This window comes from Rhinopithecus roxellana, chromosome 9, assembly GCF_007565055.1.
Source record: "Rhinopithecus roxellana isolate Shanxi Qingling chromosome 9, ASM756505v1, whole genome shotgun sequence".
In the NCBI taxonomy this organism is placed as follows: domain Eukaryota; kingdom Metazoa; phylum Chordata; class Mammalia; order Primates; family Cercopithecidae; genus Rhinopithecus; species Rhinopithecus roxellana.
Genome location: NC_044557.1, coordinates 54,809,905 through 54,830,613, shown reverse-complemented (window position 1 = coordinate 54,830,613; position 20,709 = coordinate 54,809,905). Strand labels below are relative to the sequence as shown.

Genomic DNA, 20,709 nt, shown 5'->3' with positions numbered 1-20,709 from the left:
AGATTCTTTTTTTGTTGTTAAATTTTGGAAATTTTATTCCACGATTTTTTCAAATATCATTTCTTCTCCTTTTTCTCTCTCTCCTTCTGGCACTCCCATTATATATTTGTTGGTATGCTTGATGGTAACCCATAAGTGTCTTAGACTCTGTTCATTTTCTTTATTATTTTTTCTTTCTGCTCCTCAGACTGAATAATGTCAATTGAATTACTTTTAAATTTGCTGATTCTTTCTTCTGCCTGCTCAAATCTGCTGTTGAAACCCTCTTGTGAATTTTTCACTTCTGTTATTGTACTTCTCAATAATTTCTATCTGGCTTCTTATAAAGTTCCATCTCTTTATTGATATTCTCTATTTAATGAGACACTCCTCTCATAATTTTCTTTAGCTCTTTGAGCATATTTAAAATAGTTTATTGAAAGCCTTTCTCAAGTAAATTCAATGTCTTGGCTTCCTTGGTGAAAATTGCTATTTATTTTTTTCCAATGAATGAGCCCATACTTTCTTCATTCATTGAGTGCTTTATAATTTTTGTTGTGGTGGTTGAGAACTGGACATTTTGAATGTTATAATGTGGCTGCTCTGGAAATCAGATTTTCTTCCTTCCCTTGGGTTTGTTGTTGCTCTTTGTTGTAGTAGTTGTTGTTAGCTTAGTGACTTTTCCAAACTAATATTGTAAAATCTATATTCTTTGTCATGAATGACCATGGAAGTCTCTATTATGTTATCTTAGTGGTCAGCTAGTGATTTGACATAATTTCCTTCAATGGCGAGAAGAACCATACCAAACTGAAAAACAGAGAAGCCCTCTTTCAGCCTTTGCATAAGGCCTCTCTGTATTTTGATGTATTGCCTCAATTCTGCCTTCACCTTCATTTCCTGCTTGGTAGGAATCTGCAAGTCAGCCAGGAGTGAGTGCTTAGGATCTCCTCAAGTTTTTCTGTGAACATGAGCCTAGCTTTGACATGCATGTGGGCTTCTATAAAGAATATTTGGGATTCTTTCAGTGCCCTTCTTCCTCAAAACATCTCGTTTTTTCAGTTTTTCCTCCCAGGCTTTTTGGTATGCCTAATATTTGCTCCAATTGTTATCCTTTGTCTCAGGTGGAAGCAACTAATACATTTTCCTGTAAATGTTTGGACAAATGGATTTTGGGCAGCAGCTTTAATGCTAAGAGAATTCTTAGTTAGGTGTGAAGTACAGGCAAGCTTCTCAGAATGGTTCCTCAGGGAACCACCAGAAAGTCAAAACAAATGATCATAATTTTTTGAGAATGAAGTCTATACTACTCCCTCCAGTTTTGGGAACCTGTAAAAGTAATGAGGGCTGTTGTTTTCAAGGTCATGGCCTATCTGGGGGATGGTCCCAGGTAAGTTAAATGCCACAATTTTTTCCCAAATTTAGCTATTTTTTTTTGTTCACTAAGCATTCCCCTAGTTTTTACAGGCTTTGGGTTAGAGTCCAGGGTTCTGAGAAAGTTGATTCTGACAGTTTTTATGAGCTTACTTGTTTTTGTGGAGTGAAAGACTTTTAGAGTTCTCTACTTGGCTGTTTTACCTGACATCACTTACCTCCATTTCTTGAGTTTTATGTTTTCTTCTTTATTGATTTATGTCCTTATTTTGCTCAAGTACATTCTCCAGGAGTTTCATGAAAAAAGGGTATTGGGTTGGTGAATTCTTTGAGTTTGTGTATTTGAAAATATCTTTATTCTGTTCTCACACTTGATTGATGGTTTGGCTACATATATGTTCCAGATTAAGGATGAACCTCAAAAATGTTAAATGAAAGAAGCCAGACCTAAAATTTCTGATAAGTTAAATTTTCCTTGATGTATTTCAGAACTGTGTATTAGGAGCAACACATTGATAATTGTTACCTGTTAGTTGATAGGAAGATAGGATAGTAATTCAACCCTTCTTATTCCTAGTCTTTGCATTTTTTATATCCATTTACTTTCAACTTATATGCCTTTATATTTAATATGTGTCTCTTGCAGACAACATATACTAGGGTCTTCTTATTTTTTAAATCCACTCTGTCAATTTGTAGTCTTTAATGTAATGTTTAGGGGGTCAGTAAACTATGGCTTACAGACCAATTCGTGTTTTTATAAATAAAAATATATTGAAACATAGCCACATCCTTCATCTATATATTATCTGTGGCTGCTTTTGCTTTAACAGTAATACATATTTCTTAAAACAAAACTTAGAGAAAAAAAGGAATCTGTTATACTTACCCACCTATTTGTCATCTCTTTTGCTCTTTATTTCTCAACAGTAAAGTTTCCATCTAGTATAATTCCCGTCAGCCTGTAGAACTTCCTTTAGTATTTCTTGGAGGTCACATCTGCTGGTGATGAATTCTTTCAATTTTACTTTATATGAAAATGTCTTTCCTTCACATGCATTTCTGAGGGGTTTTTTCCCCCCACTGGACATGAAATTCTGGGTTACTGTTCTTTTCTTTTAGAACATTAAACATATTATTCCATTGTCTTCTGGGACAGCATATAATCTGTCTTGGTGATCGTTTCTGGTAATCATTTCTGATTTGAAATCTGCAGATATTTGAAACATTGTTCTCCTTGAAGATAAGGGCCCTATCTTGGGTCCTATTCATTATTACCGAGCACAGTTCCTGATACAAGTAAGATGTACAATAAATGTTTCTCGAATTGAATTTATTTTTATTGTGTTAAGTTTTTAGTATTGATTGAGACTTGATAGGCTCATTAAAGTAACATTTTGGCAGGATCTGAATTGCCTAATAGTTTTTACTGTGGTTATTTTATACTTTATAGAAGATCATTTTACTAGACCTGAATAACCAGATGAAAAAAGCCATGCATTTCCCATTTTCCTAATTATATTTATTTAATTTTTCCTTGGTTACTTGGTTTTCTTTCTATGTAAAAGGAGAATTGGAGGCAGTAGATGTTTCTCAAAGCTTTTTTTCTCCTCCTCTTTTGCATAGACACATTACTCATCATTTTATAAAATAATAGAGGACATCCAGAAAAAAATAAACCAAAAAGTAATCTAGACAACTCTACATTTCATAACATTACATTTGATGTTTAATATCTACAGAGAGAATTAAATACAGCAGAGATTTCCTGTTGAAGCTCTCAAGTGTTTCCATCTGCAGAAAAAAACCAGACTTTCTGCCTGATCATCCCATTGTACTGCAAAAACCAGTAAGTAGTTTTCTAAGTTTGTATTGTAATATTATATTAAAAATATTTTTCTTTAACATTTTCATCAGACTCTACCTCTAGATTTTTAACCTTCCTTATTATAAGATACAGGTAATTCAGAAAACTACAGAAATCTAAAGGCATAATAAACCAATTATTATAAAGTAACTCTGTCCAAAAATTAGAATGGAATAGCTGTATTTTGTTTAAGAAATATTTTTAATTGAAAGGTCATGAAAATATTATCCAATAGTCTAAAAGTTTTATTTTTTCAATTAAATTATATTTGCCACCTGGAATTAATTTTACTCTATGATGTGAGGTGGGCATCATGTTTTACCTTTTTCTACATGGATATCCAGTCATTTTAAAAATATTTATTGAAATGGTACTTCTCTGACATCTTTGTGGCAATATATGGGTGGTCTGTTAATGGGCTATCCATTCTGTTCAATTAGTCTTTTTATACATTATAACAAATCATCTCATGTATTTTTCTTTAACATGTCTTTGCTGTTCTTAGCCCTTTATATTTCTGTGTTACCTTATCAAATTCCAAATTCCATCTAAATAAATACACATAATGAATACATACATGCATCTCTTAGGATATTCATGGAAAGGACATGGATTTTGTCATCAGACATGGCTTCAAATTGTAGCTCCATTCTGTGTACTGGCAGTTCAAACTTGGACAAGTCACTTAACCTCATTGAACCTTAGTTTTGCAGTTGCTGATAAGGATGATAATCTCTGACTGTTAGGATTAATAAAATAATGCATGAGATTACTGAGTATGATACTTTTCTCTCATTTGCTCTTAGTAAATGATTCCCATTCTTTATGGTCTCTACTTACATTTGACTGGAATTTAACTTTCTATTAGAGTTTTCGTAAATACCTTTATATAGGTAAAGGCAGCTGGGACTCTTCTGAAATGAGATTCAGAATATAGGTATACTGAGAGCAGTTCAAATGGGAGATATACACTACTACTTCCTATCTCCATTTTTGGTATTCGAATTCTTTGGAATTCATAGGATTTTTTCCTCAAATTATAATTTTAAAAAAACGTTATGTTGTTCATAGTTTATGTTAATATTTCTTAAACTCCCTAACTTTAGATCTCTAGCCAATTCTTTTCAAAGTTAATTAAAGCATGAATTAAAATTTTGTATAATACTTCTCATACAGGAATATTAAATAAGAAAAAATGTACTTGATATTTCAACTTTTCCACCTGTTCAAAGATCTTTGGGATATGTAATCCATGGTCTGTAAGAATAAATGTAAACTTTAGTGCTATATAAACTATAGTCACTGTTTCATTTGCAGACTTTCCACCTTTAATAACATTTTATTGTGTAAATAAAAGCTTGACATACACTTTTTAAAACAAACTTATACATTAGAATTCATTTTACTTTCGATTTACACATTAATACATTTTTTAAAACTAGGTGCCACAGAAACAGAACAGGTTTGGAATACAATTTAGTATATTTTAAAATGAATTACATATATTTTTAAAGCATGAGCCATTTTGTTATTTGACAGTTATAGTTACTTTAATAGTTTCTATGGTACATGCATTTAAATCTGTAAACACCTGGTACATTCACAGTATTTGGTTTGATGAACTAATTAGTAAAAACTCTATTCAATCAATTGATAAATTAACTTTTTCTTTTATATTACAGGAAAACAACCAAAGTTTTAAGTAGCATTTTAAGAACAGATGAATTTGAAGAGACAGAATTATTCATTTTATAGTTTGGACATCTGCAAATGAGGTGGATCTAGCAACAATAACTGTAATGGACTGTGACAATTCAATTTATTCTTAATTTTGATGGTTGACTATTTGACTTCTCTAAAAATGAGAAAGAGCTATTTTAAACTATAAAAAATTTTCTAATCAGCTTCAGCCTTGCAGGAGGTTTCCTGCATAAATTGGGAAGTTACACTGGAAAGTAGGAATTTGGTTAGTGAAGTGGGAAGACTATATTTATAATTTGCGTACTACTTGGAATTCTTTGTTTTTCATCACTTGTAATAATGGAATGGAAATGTAAGCTGTAAAGACTCTCATATAAAATATTTGCTACAGTGTATATATGGTACATAATTTCTTGTTGCTTTTAAAGTTGCTTTTGTTGTTCTGCTTCCCACTGATTTCATACCAGCTCATGAATGGATCATTACAGTCTCTCCAGAGGCTTAGAATGATTCAGAATGTTCAAAGCATAGTTCTTAATGACAGGAGGGAGAATTTTTAATGAGTATTTCTTTTCAGATATATGATTGGTCTCTAGGTTTTTGATAATAATATGGTCTTAAATTCATAATTACTAGCAGAGATTGATAATTTGGAAACAATGGTAGTGAATGAAACTGAAGTTGAAAAACAGCTGCTACTTATGTCACTAATCAGACCATATGAATAGCAGAAGTTGAGCAATTTCAAAGTGAAACTGATATTTTTTTTTCCAAAAGAATTTGGACATTTGAAAATAATTGACGTACATTAAGTTTTAATTCTGTATTTTCTTATAACATATATGGATGAAGAATTTTTGGGTTTAAGTTTTTAATTCCTAGAAATTTTATACATTAAATCTCCTGCAATTTGTCACTCTGGATGTTACTGTTGTTAAAAAAAAAAAAAGAAAAAAAAAAAGGATTTCTTCCAGAAAAATCTGCTGATATATAGGTAAGTGTAAACTCTCCCTAATTCTATTTCCCATATCCCTAGGTCTATTGGCAAAAAGTTTGTTTCACTGAATTTTGAACTCCTAAAACCAGTACTTTTTCTTTTCCGCTGGTTTTTGAGCTTGTTTCCCAGATTCAAGCTTGTATTCCATGTTACGTTTCCTATCTTGGTCTTTTGGTGACCTCTTTTTTTTGTTTTTGTTTTTGTTGTTTTTACTACTTTGTTCTTTAGGAAAATGGGTTTTCAAATAGAAAAAAAAAATCTTTGTTAACTATAAACTTATTGTTTACTTTAAAATGTGATATTTATACTTAGGTCTCAGTTTTTTCTTTATTCTTTTTTTTTTTTTTTTTTTTTTTTTGGCCCTACTTTCCTTTTCCACTGTAGGTTTCAGTATATATTTGTATGTGAATACACAACGCATACTGTTCACATACATACAACTCTCACAAACGTACACAAAATATATGTATAATTTGTATAAGATGGGGTCACAATGACCATATAATTAATTGGTTTGCTTTATTATTTGCCCATTCTCAAGTCATTTTAATTCTTGTTTCAGAATATGATAGAGCTTATTCCAATTTGGAATCTGCAGACCCTTTCCATTCAGTACTGTTACTGAAAACAGAACCCTTTTAACAAGTAATACTACCATGCTACTTTGGAAACTGCCTAGTACCCAAAAGATTTGATATGCTTTTTGAATTGGATACTTAAATGGACCAACCAAAGCAATGTTTTGATTGGCTATAATTTGTATTTTTGAAACCATTTACAACAAGCATTCTCAAGAAGAGTTTGTATGTCAAAAGTCGTTTAGGTTTTAAAGTCCTTTGATCTTTTCTTACTATATACAATCAGTCTGCAGAGACTGTTTTGTTATGTGTCTATTTGCCTTTGTACGTATGTATAGCTTGTTTGAATAATCATTGTATATCTCCATTAATGTTGTTCTTTGCTTTGTATATAAATTAAAAGAGTTGACCCAGGTGTTGTTACACAGTGTCTGTCATCCTTAGAGTTGACCAGAGGCACACAAACACACATAAACACACACACACACACGTGTATACGTGTAATATATCAAAATTTACTACTTATTTCTAATAGAACTATGAAAGGATTTTAAAATTTTATTTCTATTGGATGAGAACTGAGAGTATACAAAGGTATTGGTAAAAGTTACTGTTTCATGAATTAGTTTGAGAAAATATTTTAGGTCAAATTTATATTTAAGAAATAAAATTTTATTAGTTCAATCTTCCTTTTTTCCTGAGTTTTTCAAAGGGGGAAAAACTGGAAAATTTTACCTTATATTTTTCCCCAAAGACTTATAGTTTCAAAGGAATTTATACTAGAAAATAACATGGCTATACATTTTTATATGTATTGTATTTTCATCAGCAGGGTTTATAACCAGGACAGATTTTTATTATTAAAAACGTTTAATTTCTGAGCTTGTTAAGCAGAGTATAGATAGTATACTATCTATAGATAGTTCTATAGGTAGATAGTTTTAGTCATTCTAGTGTTGAAATTGGAAAACAGATGTCTTCTGTCTAGTACTTTCCCTACTATTTTATGACTTCTGTAAGGTTTTGTGCTTGTTTCATATTTCTTATTTATTCATTTGAGTTAAAAGTTTATTTTTCAAGTATTTTGAAATCATTGTTTACATGCAAATATGTATTTTTCATAAGAAAAGTTAGTTATCTGTCACATACCAAAACTATATGCCATAAAACTTGACCACATTTTCCCAAAGCAATAGTCTCTTCTTTCTTGATATATTTAACTTACATAACAAGGAATTATGATGCTAATAAATGACACAATGTTGTTGTATTACTAAATGGTACTCTAACTTATCACAGAATTGCTCACTTTTGAAAAACCAGTCTATAACCTGATACATTGATAGAGAGTCTATAGGTTACAGCCAAGGTTGTTTGATGCCTATATACTAACTTTTTAACTAATGCAAAGATAATAGTCATAGGGCTGTGAGTTGGGTTGGGGATGGAGTAGACATTGTTGGAAGAATAAACTTCACTCACAGAAAATCTGTTAAAAATCACAAAACGCTGGTTTAACCCTTTACAGTATACGACAGTTTACAAAATCTGCCCTATGAAGTAATACTCTAAAAGTTTCCACTTTATTTTTTCTTTATCATAGCAAATTCATTTTCACAATATTATTCCTTTATGTGTATGCTTTTTTCCACATATTAGGATTTTGTCACTAAAAGGTTTTAGGTTAGTTACAGTGTAGCAAAGCATTTAGCATTAAATATTGAGAATATTAGTGAACTTTGAAAATTGAGCTAAAATTCACATGAATCATAAAATTATAGAATAAGTTTTAAAAGAGTGCACTTAGTAAATATACCAAACAAAAATATACAGTAGATGAACAACCACAGATAATTTTCTAATTGACATTTTAGATAAGAACACCTGTTTTGCACTTGGAACGATAAGGAAAATGTCTAGGAACATCTAGTTGTTGTTCAGGATCCACCATGAAGCTGAAAAGAGAAAAACATTTTCTAAAATAATGAAAATAACTTACAGGGCAAAGAACATTCAAGGTGCAAATTATATCTAAAGAGACCATTCCCCTTACCTTTAGTCTGCATAATAACTTATCTTTCTAGTCACCATTTCCTGACGGTTTGAGGCAAGATTGAACTCTTCTTATGCACTTATATGTACCATATCTTTTGGCACTTTGTTGCAATCTAAAATTTTTTGTTCTAGGTGAATAGAACTTGTTTTGGCAGCATGATTATAAATGCCATGAAGCTAAAATCATGCTATTGTTGTTATTAGAATCTGCCCAACACTGGCAGTAGTTAGGCCATATATATATATATGGTATTTATATACCCAGTATTTATGAAATCCTATATGTAGAAATACCATATATTTATGTATATACCATAAATATTTATGTATATACCATAAATATACCATATATATTTATGTATTCTACATAAATACCATGTATTTCTACATATAGTATACATATATGCACATGTATTTATATATTATATTGTATGTATATACATATAAATATACATATACATATAATATGTATAAATATGTATATACATATACTATAATATATACATATAATATGTAATATATACATCTATAACAATATATACATATACATATGTACATATATATACATATATACACATATTTATAAATATGATGTATCATATGTATAATATACATATAAATACATGTGTAATTATACATATATTTATACATATGTGATATTTATAAATACCATATATTTATACATACAGGATCTCATAAATATTGAGTATAATCAAGTAGATAGGTTATAAATAATATTTTAGTATATCTGTATGTTAAAATTATAAATGTTTATCCCAGTGAATATAGATATGCTGAAAACAAACCAATGGCAAAGATGTATGATTGGTGGAATGCTGTGAGAAACAGATAAATGGAAGGGATTGAAATTTGCTTTCAAAGCTGTTCAAGTAATTTGCTGGAAATAGGATCTTTTTTTTGTATCCTGTTTTCTCATAACCATAGGCTTTTCTCTTATTGCCAAGGGACATTCTACTCCACAGACCAAGTTGATATACTTTTTTTGTCTGGGCTGGTTTATGATGGCTAATGGATCTGGGCTGCCATATTCCAGTATGCTTCATTTGAAGGATTTTATATTTGAGAGGTCATTGGAATGTATTATAGTGTATATTTTCATATCTGGATGCAGTCTGTCTTAGTTGCTTAATTTCTTTAGATGTATCTTAGGTAAACCACTTAGTAGTCTTAACCATAAAAAGCAATCTTACCAGAAATCATAATTTGTGAGTTAAGTTAGAAATACAAACCCACTCATACTGCATTTTAAAATGTAGTGTCTGCCTTTTTTCTTTCAGATTTTAATTTTAGGTATAAATATGTGCAGCTAATACATCTTTAATTAATTATTTGTTTTGAGACAGAGTCTTGCTCTGTCACCCAGGCTGGAGTGCACTGGCACGAACTCAGTTCACTGCAACCTTTGCCTCCCAGGTTCAAGTGATTCTCCGGATTAAGCCTCCCAAGTAGCTGGGATTACAGGTATGCACCACCATGCCTGGCTAATTTTTTGTATTTTTTATTAGAGATAGGATTTCACCACATTGGCCACTAGTCTCGATCTCCTGTCCTCTGGTGATCTGTCCACCTTCGCCTCCCAAAGTGCTGGGATTACAGGCATGAGCCACAGCGCCTACATAATTATTATTATTTTTTAATCTTCACAACCATTGTAACACAAAATGCACAAAACTGGTTTTTAAAAATAGTATTATAAGTTATATGGCCATTAAAACCCACAAATAATATTTATATGCTAACTTCAACTTACTGGAATAGGCCTGCTGTCACAGTGATAAAACTTTAAAATAGGGTGGGATGTCCCAATAAATGTTAAAATGTTGTAGGTTTTAAAATTGTGTCAGAAATCATGCCTACCTTTTCCTCTTGTTATACGAAATTCCAGTAATCATTGTTGAAATTAAATGTAATATGAGATTAATACAAAATAGGGCAGCAATTAAAAGGCATTAAATTGTATTGAACCTGGCTGGATTCACAGAACAAGAATTGATCCAGTTTTATCTGTAGTCAGTTTTTCTTTCTAAATTAGGAAATGTTCTGAGAGAGAAAGAGTAATATAATGCATGTGCCAATGACACTAGTAGTGTATAGAAAATAATTCAAGATAATGATAGAGTTAGGTCAGAAAACTATCAGATTATTCCATATTTTCAATTATTGCTATAGCATTTTTCCCCTTACTGATAACTCAGTAGCCTCCTGTTCTGTCCTCTTTTCCTCTCTATTTTTGTTCAGGTGTTTCTGTCCTGGAAAGACTCAAGGCACCAATAAGAACAAGCTTTGTTCCTTTCTTTCCACATTGGTTTGGGAGAAATGGAAATGGGTGTCATGGCGACACAAAAATTACGTGTCAGGACTTCATGGAAATTTTGACTGAAGACCAATATATTTTTTTTTTTTTTTTTCGTTGATTTTTTTTTTTTTTTTTTTTTATTATACTTTAAGTTCTAGGGTACATGTGCATAACGTGCAGGTTTGTTACATATGTATACTTATGCCATGTTGGTGTGCTGCACCCATCAACTCGTCAGCACCCATCAATTCATCATTTATATCATGTATAACTCCCCAATGCAATCCCTCCCTCCTCCCCCCTCCCCCCTCCCCATGACAGGCCCCAGTGCGTGATGTTCCCCTTCCCGAGTCCAAGTGATCTCATTGTTCAGTTCCCACCTATGAGTGAGAACATGCGGTGTTTGGTTTTCTCTTCTTGTGATAGTTTGCTAAGAATGATGGTTTCCAGCTGCATCCATGTCCCTACAAAGGACGCAAACTCATCCTTTTTTATGGCTGCATAGTATTCCATGGTGTATATGTGCCACATTTTCTTAATCCAGTCTGTCACAGATGGACATTTGGGTTGATTCCAAGTCTTTGCTATTGTGAATAGTGCCGCAATAAACATACGTGTGCATGTGTCTTTGTAGTAGAATAATTTATAATCCTTTGGGTATATACCCAGTAGTGGGATGGCTGGGTCATATAGACCAATATATTTATGATGATGCCAAAGTCCTATTCATTCTTTCATCTAGGAAATAATTTCTTTTTGCCATATACTGTCCTATAGTAATACTGTAATAGGGTAGTGAATGTGAAGATAAATAAAATGTGGATCTCACTTTCCTGCATTCTATGTACAAAGCCTGCAGCAGTCATATTTACAGAAGTTGTATTCTAAGATTTTCCCATTTTATTTTATTTTATTTTATTTTATTTTACTATTATTGTTTTTTGAGATGGAGTCTCGCTCTGTCGCCCAGTCTGGAGTGCAGTGCCTTGGCTCACTGCAACCCTCCGCCTCCTGGGTTCAAGCAGTTCTCCTGCCTCAGCCTCCTGAGTAGCTAGGATTATAGGCATGCCCCACCATGCCCAGCTACTTTTTGTATTTTTAGTAGAGGTGGGGTTTCACCATGTTGGTCAGGCTGGTTTTGAGCTCCTGGCCTTGTAATCTGTCCACCTCAGCCTCACAAAGTGCTGGGATTACAGGCGTGAGCCTACCAGGTTCAAGTGATTCTCCTGCATCAGCCTCCCAAGTAGCTGGGATTACAGGTATGCACCACGATGCCTGGCTAATTTATGGGTAGGGATTTTGCTTTTAGTTTGTACCCTCTGTAGCTCCCAACACAATGCTTGTTCAGAAATGGAGCTTAATCAGTACCAGTAAATAGGCTAAACACCCTGGTGCCTAGCACATATTAATACTCAGTAAATATATGTTTAATCAGTAATTGGATGGGTAGATGAACAAATTGTGTCCAATACACTAAATTACAATATGGTAAAATATTTGAATAATTTTTTGAAATATCATGATTTGGTAGTACTTCAAGTTTGTTAATATGATTAGCAAATGACTAATAGTAGGTTCAATATAGCTGGGAATACAAATAGGGTTCACTAAGGACAAAATAGAACAAATATATAGATCTTTTATTTCTTCCCCCCACTCTCAAACCATAAGATATATAAAGAAATAAATAAGAGAATACCATTGATAAAATATAAAAGGGAAGAGCATACTGTCTTTTCAGAAAGAAACAAAAAATACAAAAGGATATAGAAGCATTGTAAACCCAGGATAATTACCAGGAACTAGCATTGTAGATGTGAGTTCTGGAGTTTCCAAGAAATCCACATTACTTCTTTGGAATGTCTTGCTATAATTTGTCTGAAGGTGGCTGTGTAAATAATTACAGGTTAAGGCTGTGCATTTTTATTTACAATCTTCCGAAGTGCAGCAGAGATCAAATTTGATCAAGATGGCAAAGTTTGGGATGATGTGGATTAAGTAAGCTCCTGGATACAAGCTTGTTTTAATGGTGGTTCAGCTTTCAAAAATGACTTAGGAGTAATTTAATAATTGTCATCAGAAACTTTTTGAAAAAGGTTTTAAACCAGGAGAACATTACTTTTTTAGAGGATAAAATAGGAAGTAGACTTTACTGCAACAAATTTAAATAGAAAAGAATATTATAGCTGTTGGAGAGTTTAAAAAACAGGATAGATAATAAGACAGACTGTATATTTTACATTTCTAGATAATAAAAATAAATCTGAAAAACTATCTGAAAGTGTTGGCCTGGAAGCACAGAGTTGAATAAGTTACCTTGTTTCCTTCTATGGCTGAAATACTGTTGCTATCATTTTGCCTTCCTTATAGCCCAAAGTGCCTTCAAAATTGTCACAAAAATAAAACTTTTAGGTGAAATATGGATCAACTGAATTTCCAGGTATTCTGTTACTTCCATCACCATATTTAACACCCTAAACATGGACTTATTTAGAGAACTATATTCTCTGTACCATTTTAAACGGTCAGGAATTGTTATATACTCTCAGAAGAGCAAACATTTCTTTCATTCCATTTTAAAATTATATGTTTGTTTTCTATTAGTAATTATTTTAGTTTTAAAGAAGTTGATTTGTTTTGAATTTTTGACAACGTCTTGAATTTCCACTTTATTTTTAGTCTTTAAAGAGATTTAGAAGGTGTTGGGCTGCAATGACTCTAAAAATTGTATGTAGTTTTGTTGTAAAATAAAATAGCCGCACAGACTATCCTATGAAAAATTAGATAAAGCTCTTTTTTCCACCTCATTTGTGTCCATCCTTTGTCTCCAGCCCCACCACTACCCTCACCAGCTTTAGACACCCATACCCCCATTTATATCTTCTTATCTGAAAACATCAGTAAAATGGTAAGACTCAAAGTGGAATCATTACCAAAAGTATTTGTACTTCAAGACAAGTGGTTTCTAAGCCATTAAATACATTTTTAAAGTGCGTAGAATTCAGGGTAATGGGCAAATGGGACAGGTTTTAAGGTAAGGTAAAAGAGAACGGAGCTTTCCTACAAATCCTAAAATTACATCATGCATACATATTGCCACCTTCCTGGCTTCACATAAAATCAGGCTTGCTCACAACTTACCTATTCCATACACTACTATTTTCCCAGAACTCATAGATTATGTAGCGAGATTCATTTGAAAGCTTCTGTATAGAAATACTGAAATGGAAAATAAAAGGCATAATTAGCTACTGGGAATTAAAGATACAAGCTAACTTTTCTAATATCTATATGTAGTATGAAACAATCTTATCCATTAATAGAGGAAACAATCTAAGGTGCCTGCATGAAAATCAAACAGATTTGTCAAGAATTTACTTGTTCAATATGTCTGTTTGGCATAAGTGGTTTTTTTTTTGTTTTTTGTTTTGTTTTGTTTTGATTTTTTAGTTTTCTGGTTTTGCATCATGAAAATAGTCTCAATATATTGCAGACATCACGAATGTAACTTTTGCAAAATTGTATTCATTCATTCAAAACGGTTTATTGAGCATCTGTTGCGCTAGGCCCAGAAAAATGTGAATGCATGCTACCTGCCTTTGCCCTCAAATGTAGCTATTAGGATTGGCCCTATCAACCACTGTACCTCTGCCAAATTCTTAGCCTTACAACATTCCTGTATTGACAGTTTTTGTGTGGGTCCTGTTCTATGCCATTTGAGTCACTTGGACCACACTACTGCTATACAACTGACTCCTAGTTTGCCAATACCTAATGGCTCTCTTCCTCTTTCTCTTTTTTTCCCTTTCTCCCTGTCTCTCAAACTGTCTCTCCCTCTGACGCGCGCGCGCGCACACACACACACACACACACACACACACACACACACACACTGCTCAACACTGTCTCTGGATGAAGTTTAAGAGTCCACATTCTGGCCATAATTGCAAGGGTTTTTTGTTTTCCTTTTAAATTTCTTTTCCAATTTGTTTTCCTTTTAAATTTCTTTTCCAATTTGGGTGAGACAAATTTGTTCCTTCCAGTCCTTTGACTACCCCAAAGGAGGAAAAAGTCTACATAATATGTTTTGAAGGAGTGAAGAAAGTAGGCTGGCTGAAAACATAGGTTGAGGTGACTGCAAATTTAATTCTGTAGCAATGAGGAGCCACCGAAGGATATAAAGCAGGGAGAGTGTCGTGGCTATAGCTATGTATTAAAAGATCCTTCCGATGGCCCAGTGGGTATTGTATGAAGGGTATTGTAAAGTAGAAAAAACAGCTGGAAAGATAGTGAAATAGCATAGGTGAGAAATGATGAAGACCCAAATTAATTCTGAAACAAAAGAATAGAGAGATTCATGAACTTAAGAGTGGGAGACAAAAATAAAGATAACTTTAAAAACTGAATTACAAAAGTACAGACTGTTCAGCCTGATGGTTCATAATATATTCATATTAGAAAGCAAAACGAGGGGTTAGAAAAACAATAAGGCTTTTGGGTTAACAAAGAATTTACCAGTAAACTTACCAGTAAGAGAACAAATAGCAGTAAAATAGTTGATTAATGTAGATTTAGGATTTACCTAAGTGTGACCAGCAGGTGGCAGTAACTACACACAGAAATTTTAATTTTTTTTCTTTAGTTCTGCTTGTGTTTTTTTCAGTTGTTTATTTAGTTTGGTTCATTAAGGTATGATGCAGCAAATATTGTTTTTAGCTCAACTTCAGATTTTCTGGAGAAAGGTTTACTATGGAATCATAAGAATTGAATGGAAGGTGGAATTTGTGATTTTCTAATCCCAAGAGTTCATGAATGTGCTCTTTGGGTGTTCACTAAAATCCCAGAAATGATCTGCAAATTAATATGCATATATATGTTTTTCTAGGAAGAGAATCTATAGCTTTCATCATAGTCTCAAAGGGATGTAATCCCCAAACATAACCTTCAACAGTACACTGGACAAATTACAATCCATCTCTATTTTCTTTAGGATAAAGTTTAAAATACTCAGCCTTGTATTTCAAGCTCTTCATCAACTGCTGCCTGAAAACTGATTCATTTGTATACTTATTACATTAAAAGCCCACTTATCCTGATATTTGAACATTTCATTTCCAGACTAGCCATAAGACCATAAGATAAGAAATTCATAAAATTTTAGCATAATGCTAAAGCTTTTGAAGGAGTAAAAAGTAATATGAAATGGCAGTGATTTAAAGTATAGCCCAACAGACCTTCCACCATCCACCAGTTATTAGCTATGCCACCTTGATCCCAATACTCAACATTGGTTTCCTTATCTGTGCAACAGTGATAACAATACTATGAGAATTAAAGTGTTACATGGAAGGCCGGGCACAGGGACTCACACCCATAATCCCAGCACCTTGGGAGGCCAAGGTGGGTGGATCACTTGAGGTCAGGAGTTCAAGATCAGCCTGGCCAACATGGTGAAACCCTGTCTCTACTAAAAATACAAAAATTAGCTGGGCACAGTGGCACGTGCCTGCAATCTTAACTACTCGGGAGGCTGAGGCAGGAGAATCGCTTGAACCCGGGAGGTGAAGGTTGCAGTGAGCCAAGATCAAGCCACTGTCTCCAGCCTGGGCGACAGAGCGAGACTCTGTCTGAAAATAAAGAAAAAAAAGTTACATGTAGAATTCCTAACTCAGTACTTGGCTTAGTGTGTGTGTGTGTGTGTGTGTGTGTGTGTGTGTGTGTGTGTGTTGTTAGCCCAATAGCTAAAAGGAAAGTATCACTTTCATTGGGTGAGTAGCTATGAAAGCTAAGCCTTAATGGTGTCAAAGCTAAGAAGCATGACAGAAACAAAAGGAATGGGGTGGGAGGAAAACCAGAAAAGAAATGGAGGGAAAATGTACATATCTACTAAAGCAATGAGAAGCAGCAAGCTAATAATATAAGTATTAATAGTGGTGGTGGTGATGATTTCTACATGTATTGCTCTGTTCCAGGCTCTAATTTAAGCATTTTCCATAGATAAGCCATTTAACCTTCATAGTTACTTTGGGAGTCATGTGGCTACATTGTCCATTGCCTCCCCAAATATTACTCTCCTCTTACTAACATGACTCTGCCACTGTTCAGTTTGCAATACACCCAATGTACCAATCAGTGTTGGACTGAAAATATTCTGATAACCTTAATCCTCTCTGCTGGACACTTGTTTCCTAGCCATCCCAGTGGCCAACAATGACCATGCGACTTGAATTCTGGCCAGTGAGATGCAAGGGGAAGTATGCTGGGAAGCAGGGACTCTGGGAAAACATTTGCGTCTTCAGGATCAGACTTGAGAGGAGAGCTTGTTGGTATTTCTCCCTTTTTCTTCCTCACTATAGGCCATCTGGTGAAGAGCCAGAAGGCACATCTGAAAGACAGATCTGGGATCTTTGATGACAACATTAAGCTGTATAAAAACCTTGAGATTGTTACCTCCAGTATTCCTTTTGAGAATAATACATGTACTTATGATATAAGTGACTGTTACTGTGCTTACTCTAGATTGCAGTTGCAAGCATTCTTATTTGATACCGGAAGGTGGTGGTGTCTTCTTTGTGTATTTGTTTCTCCATTGTTTATAGATAAGGAAACTAAGGAATGGAGAGATGAAATGTCTTGTCCATGGTCATCACAGCTGCTAGTGAGTAAACCAGACTTTGAACTTAGGCATTTTTGCCTCGAAAAGCTGCACTCTGACAAAGAGTTAGGAAACCTAATAAAGGTGACTGACAAGAAGCAGATGCAGTGATGAAAGTGCAGATTCTGTCTCAAAGGCACATGGGTGAAAGTGCTAACCAGAATTGCTTTACAGAATGGGTACTTTCAGTTAAGGGCCAAAAAGACCAATATGGGGCAATGATATTTAAGGACACTGATATTTGAGACTATACCATATAGATAATGACACACAATGATCACACTGAGACAGCAAGAAAAGTCCAATTGCGAAATAATTTTTAGAAAGATTTGTCAGCAGTTGTTAAAGGCTTAGGGCTTGAATGATTAGCTTTCAATTATTTGTAAATGTAAAACTGCACAACAACACACGTGTGATTTGTTTCTTGTGTGATTCTACTCCCCCGAAACAGCCTGTGTCATTCTCCTTAAAATCTTCATACTTCCTGTGACACTTAACACTCATTGGCTAAAGCAAGAGTTCTTTGGCTAAGCTGTCTTTGGATGCAGGCCCTAAAAGCTTCAACTTTGAGCTTTGGGAGATCTTGAATATTCCTGGATGCTGGAAAATGTGTCAGTGAAATGGCTTCTAGGGGAAATGGATGTGGCTCAGGAACAGGTGAGATTAAAGATTTTAAATGAGGAAATTACCCATAATGGTCGGGACTCTCCCTCTTGGCTTCTTCCTTCCCCATGTGCATGTCCTACCTTAAATCACAAGCAAAACCTAACCAATGAAGAAAAGACATGGCAAGAGGGCCAGTCCTCACATTTCTCCATACCAAGCTGTGGGTCACCAATTTATTTCATCTATATAATTACTGATTAATGAGGCTGGGCATGGTGGCTCACTTCTGTTATCCCAATACTTTGGGAGTCCGAGGTGGGTGGATCACTTGAGTCCAGGAGTTCAAGACCAGCCAGGGCAACATGATGAAACCCTGTCTCTATAAGCAATACAAAAATGGCCCGGCACAGTGGCTCACGCCTGTAATTCCAGCACTTTGGGAGACTGAGGTGGGCGGATCATGAAGTCAGGAGTTCACGACCAGCTTGGGCAACAGGGTGAAACCCCGTCTTTACTAAAACACAAAAGAATGGCTGGATGTGGCAGCACGTGCCTGTAGTCCCAGCTACTTGGGAGGCTGAGGCAGGAGAATTGCTTGAACCTGGGAGGTGGAGGTTGCAGTGAGCCAAGATTGTGCCACCACACTCCAGTCTGGGCAACAGAGCAAGTCTCCATCTCAAAAAAGAAAAAATTAGCCAGGCATAGTGGCACGCACCTGTACTCCCAGCTACTTGGGAGGCTGTGGTGAGAGGATCACTTGAGCCTGGGGGGTTGAAGCTGCAGTGAGCCTAGATTGCACCAATGCACTTCAGCCTGGGCAACAGTGTGAGGCACTGTCTCAAAAATAAATACTGATAAATGATTAATGATTCAATGTGCCACCATTATTTCTTAAGGATGCCTCAGGGTTGATTCTTACAATGTAATCCTACATTCATATTCCTTAGGCCCTTGACATGGAGTTTTGAATATATTCAAATTCTCAAATTTCGTAGCTGAGTGACTTTAGAAATCATTTTGTTCTAGTTAATGACTATGAAATTTTAGACCATGAACATGATTTTAATTGTGCTCTACCCTCATAAATAAGCATCCTATTTTCCCAACTGGAGTCTAAGATCCTTGAAAACAAACTATTCTCTTGTTCTCTGGTGTCAAGAATGGTTCTGAGAACATACCATGTATACCACTTATATTCAATTGGTACCTCCCTATGACAAAAACAGGGATTAATGAGCCTTCATGATTACAAAATAAGTGAAGAATAGTATGTATATGTGTTGTATCAAACAATGTGTGTATATAAACATGAGTCCACATAATCTGCTTGAGTTTTTCACCAACTTAACTTTTTAAAAACTCTTTTGACTAAAACAAAACCTCTGTCACTCCCCATATTTTGGAGTCTCCTAATCAAAAACTTATAGGGCAAAACCTCTAATTCAGTGGCCTGAATTTAAGAAAGCAAGACCTTGTTGTAATTGGAACAGGAGAGGACTTGTCTATTCTACCCCTGGTTAACCACAGAAAATCCAGGAAACTCTAAGGATGACCAAATACTGACAAGAAGGATTAAACACTGGTTTTAGCATCAGATAAATTTTAATAAGTTTTTTCTTAACCCATCTGAGCCTATTCCTTCTAAGCTGGATGTAATATGTGCCTCTTGATTATTGCTGTGAAGATAAGAGGACAGGCACAGTGGGTCAAGCCTGTAATCCCAGCACTTTTGGAGGCCAAGGCAAGAGGATCGCTTGAGCCTGGGGGTTCAAGAGCAACCAGGGCAACATGGTGAAATCCCATCTGTACAAAATTTTTAAAAAGTAGGCAGACATGGTGGTGCGTGCCTGTGGCCCCAGCTACTCTGGTGGCTGAGGTGGGAGGGTCGCTTGAGACCAAGAAGTTGAGGCTGCAGTGAGCCATGATTGTGCCACTGTACTCCAGCCTGGGCAACAGAGCGAGATCCTGTCTCAAAAATATATAAATAAGGAAATAGGTGCAAAATGTCTAATCTTGTTAGTCCTTAATAATATCTATTTTATTTTATGGCAGTATTTTGTGCCTAATCATGGTGAGACTGAGCTAAACATCATGGGAGAACAGAACCTCTGACATTCACAGAGCTTTATTTTCTCAGCCAAGCACTAGGCAATTGTGCTGGGCACACTGGAGCATGACTGATGGCATCAGTGGCATTTGATTATCAATTGATACAGGTAGAAAATTGAATTTGATTAACTGGTACAACTGAAAAATTGCATGTAGACAGGCACACTGGCGTAACATCTATGCCATATATATTCCATATGGGTGTGATTCCCTGATGCTCATTCCACCTGATATAGTCTACATTTCGATAATTCCAGTAAAAGAAAGAAATTAGCTGAAAAATCAACATTAAGAAGTGAACAAAGAACTGTATGAAACAAACCAGTCTTGCAAAGGAAACAGAGAGGCTGAGAATCTATCTTACAGGAAAAAGATGCTCTCCTTCCCTCCACTTCACAGCAGGAGCTGATGGAGCAATTTATTGTGGTTATTGAGAGAATGGAATTTGCAGCAGACAGCACAAATCTATCC

At 34.6% G+C, this 20,709-nt stretch overlaps 2 protein-coding genes across 3 annotated transcripts in view; one reads left to right on the top strand and one right to left on the bottom strand.

Moving 5' to 3' along the window:
* C9H8orf88 (chromosome 9 C8orf88 homolog) overlaps nt 1-5,474 on the top strand; it is a 29,876-nt gene extending 24,402 nt beyond the window's left edge. Inside the window, exons 5-6 of the mRNA XM_010353849.2 lie at nt 3,096-3,202; nt 4,903-5,474. Coding sequence (XP_010352151.1) covers nt 3,096-3,202; nt 4,903-4,926 — 131 coding nt within the window. The 3' untranslated portion in view covers nt 4,927-5,474. The remainder of the gene's footprint in view (nt 1-3,095; nt 3,203-4,902) is intronic.
* NECAB1 (N-terminal EF-hand calcium binding protein 1) overlaps nt 4,544-20,709 on the bottom strand; it is a 182,044-nt gene continuing 165,878 nt past the window's right edge. Inside the window, exons 11-13 of one of the 2 annotated variants that reach the window (XM_010353848.2) lie at nt 14,010-14,087; nt 12,665-12,756; nt 4,544-8,451 (exon numbers count right to left, since the gene is read on the bottom strand). In XM_010353848.2, coding sequence (XP_010352150.1) covers nt 8,423-8,451; nt 12,665-12,756; nt 14,010-14,087 — 199 coding nt within the window. In that variant the 3' untranslated portion in view covers nt 4,544-8,422. The remainder of the gene's footprint in view (nt 8,452-12,664; nt 12,757-14,009; nt 14,088-20,709) is intronic. The other variant, XM_030937753.1, reaches the window with a different exon arrangement.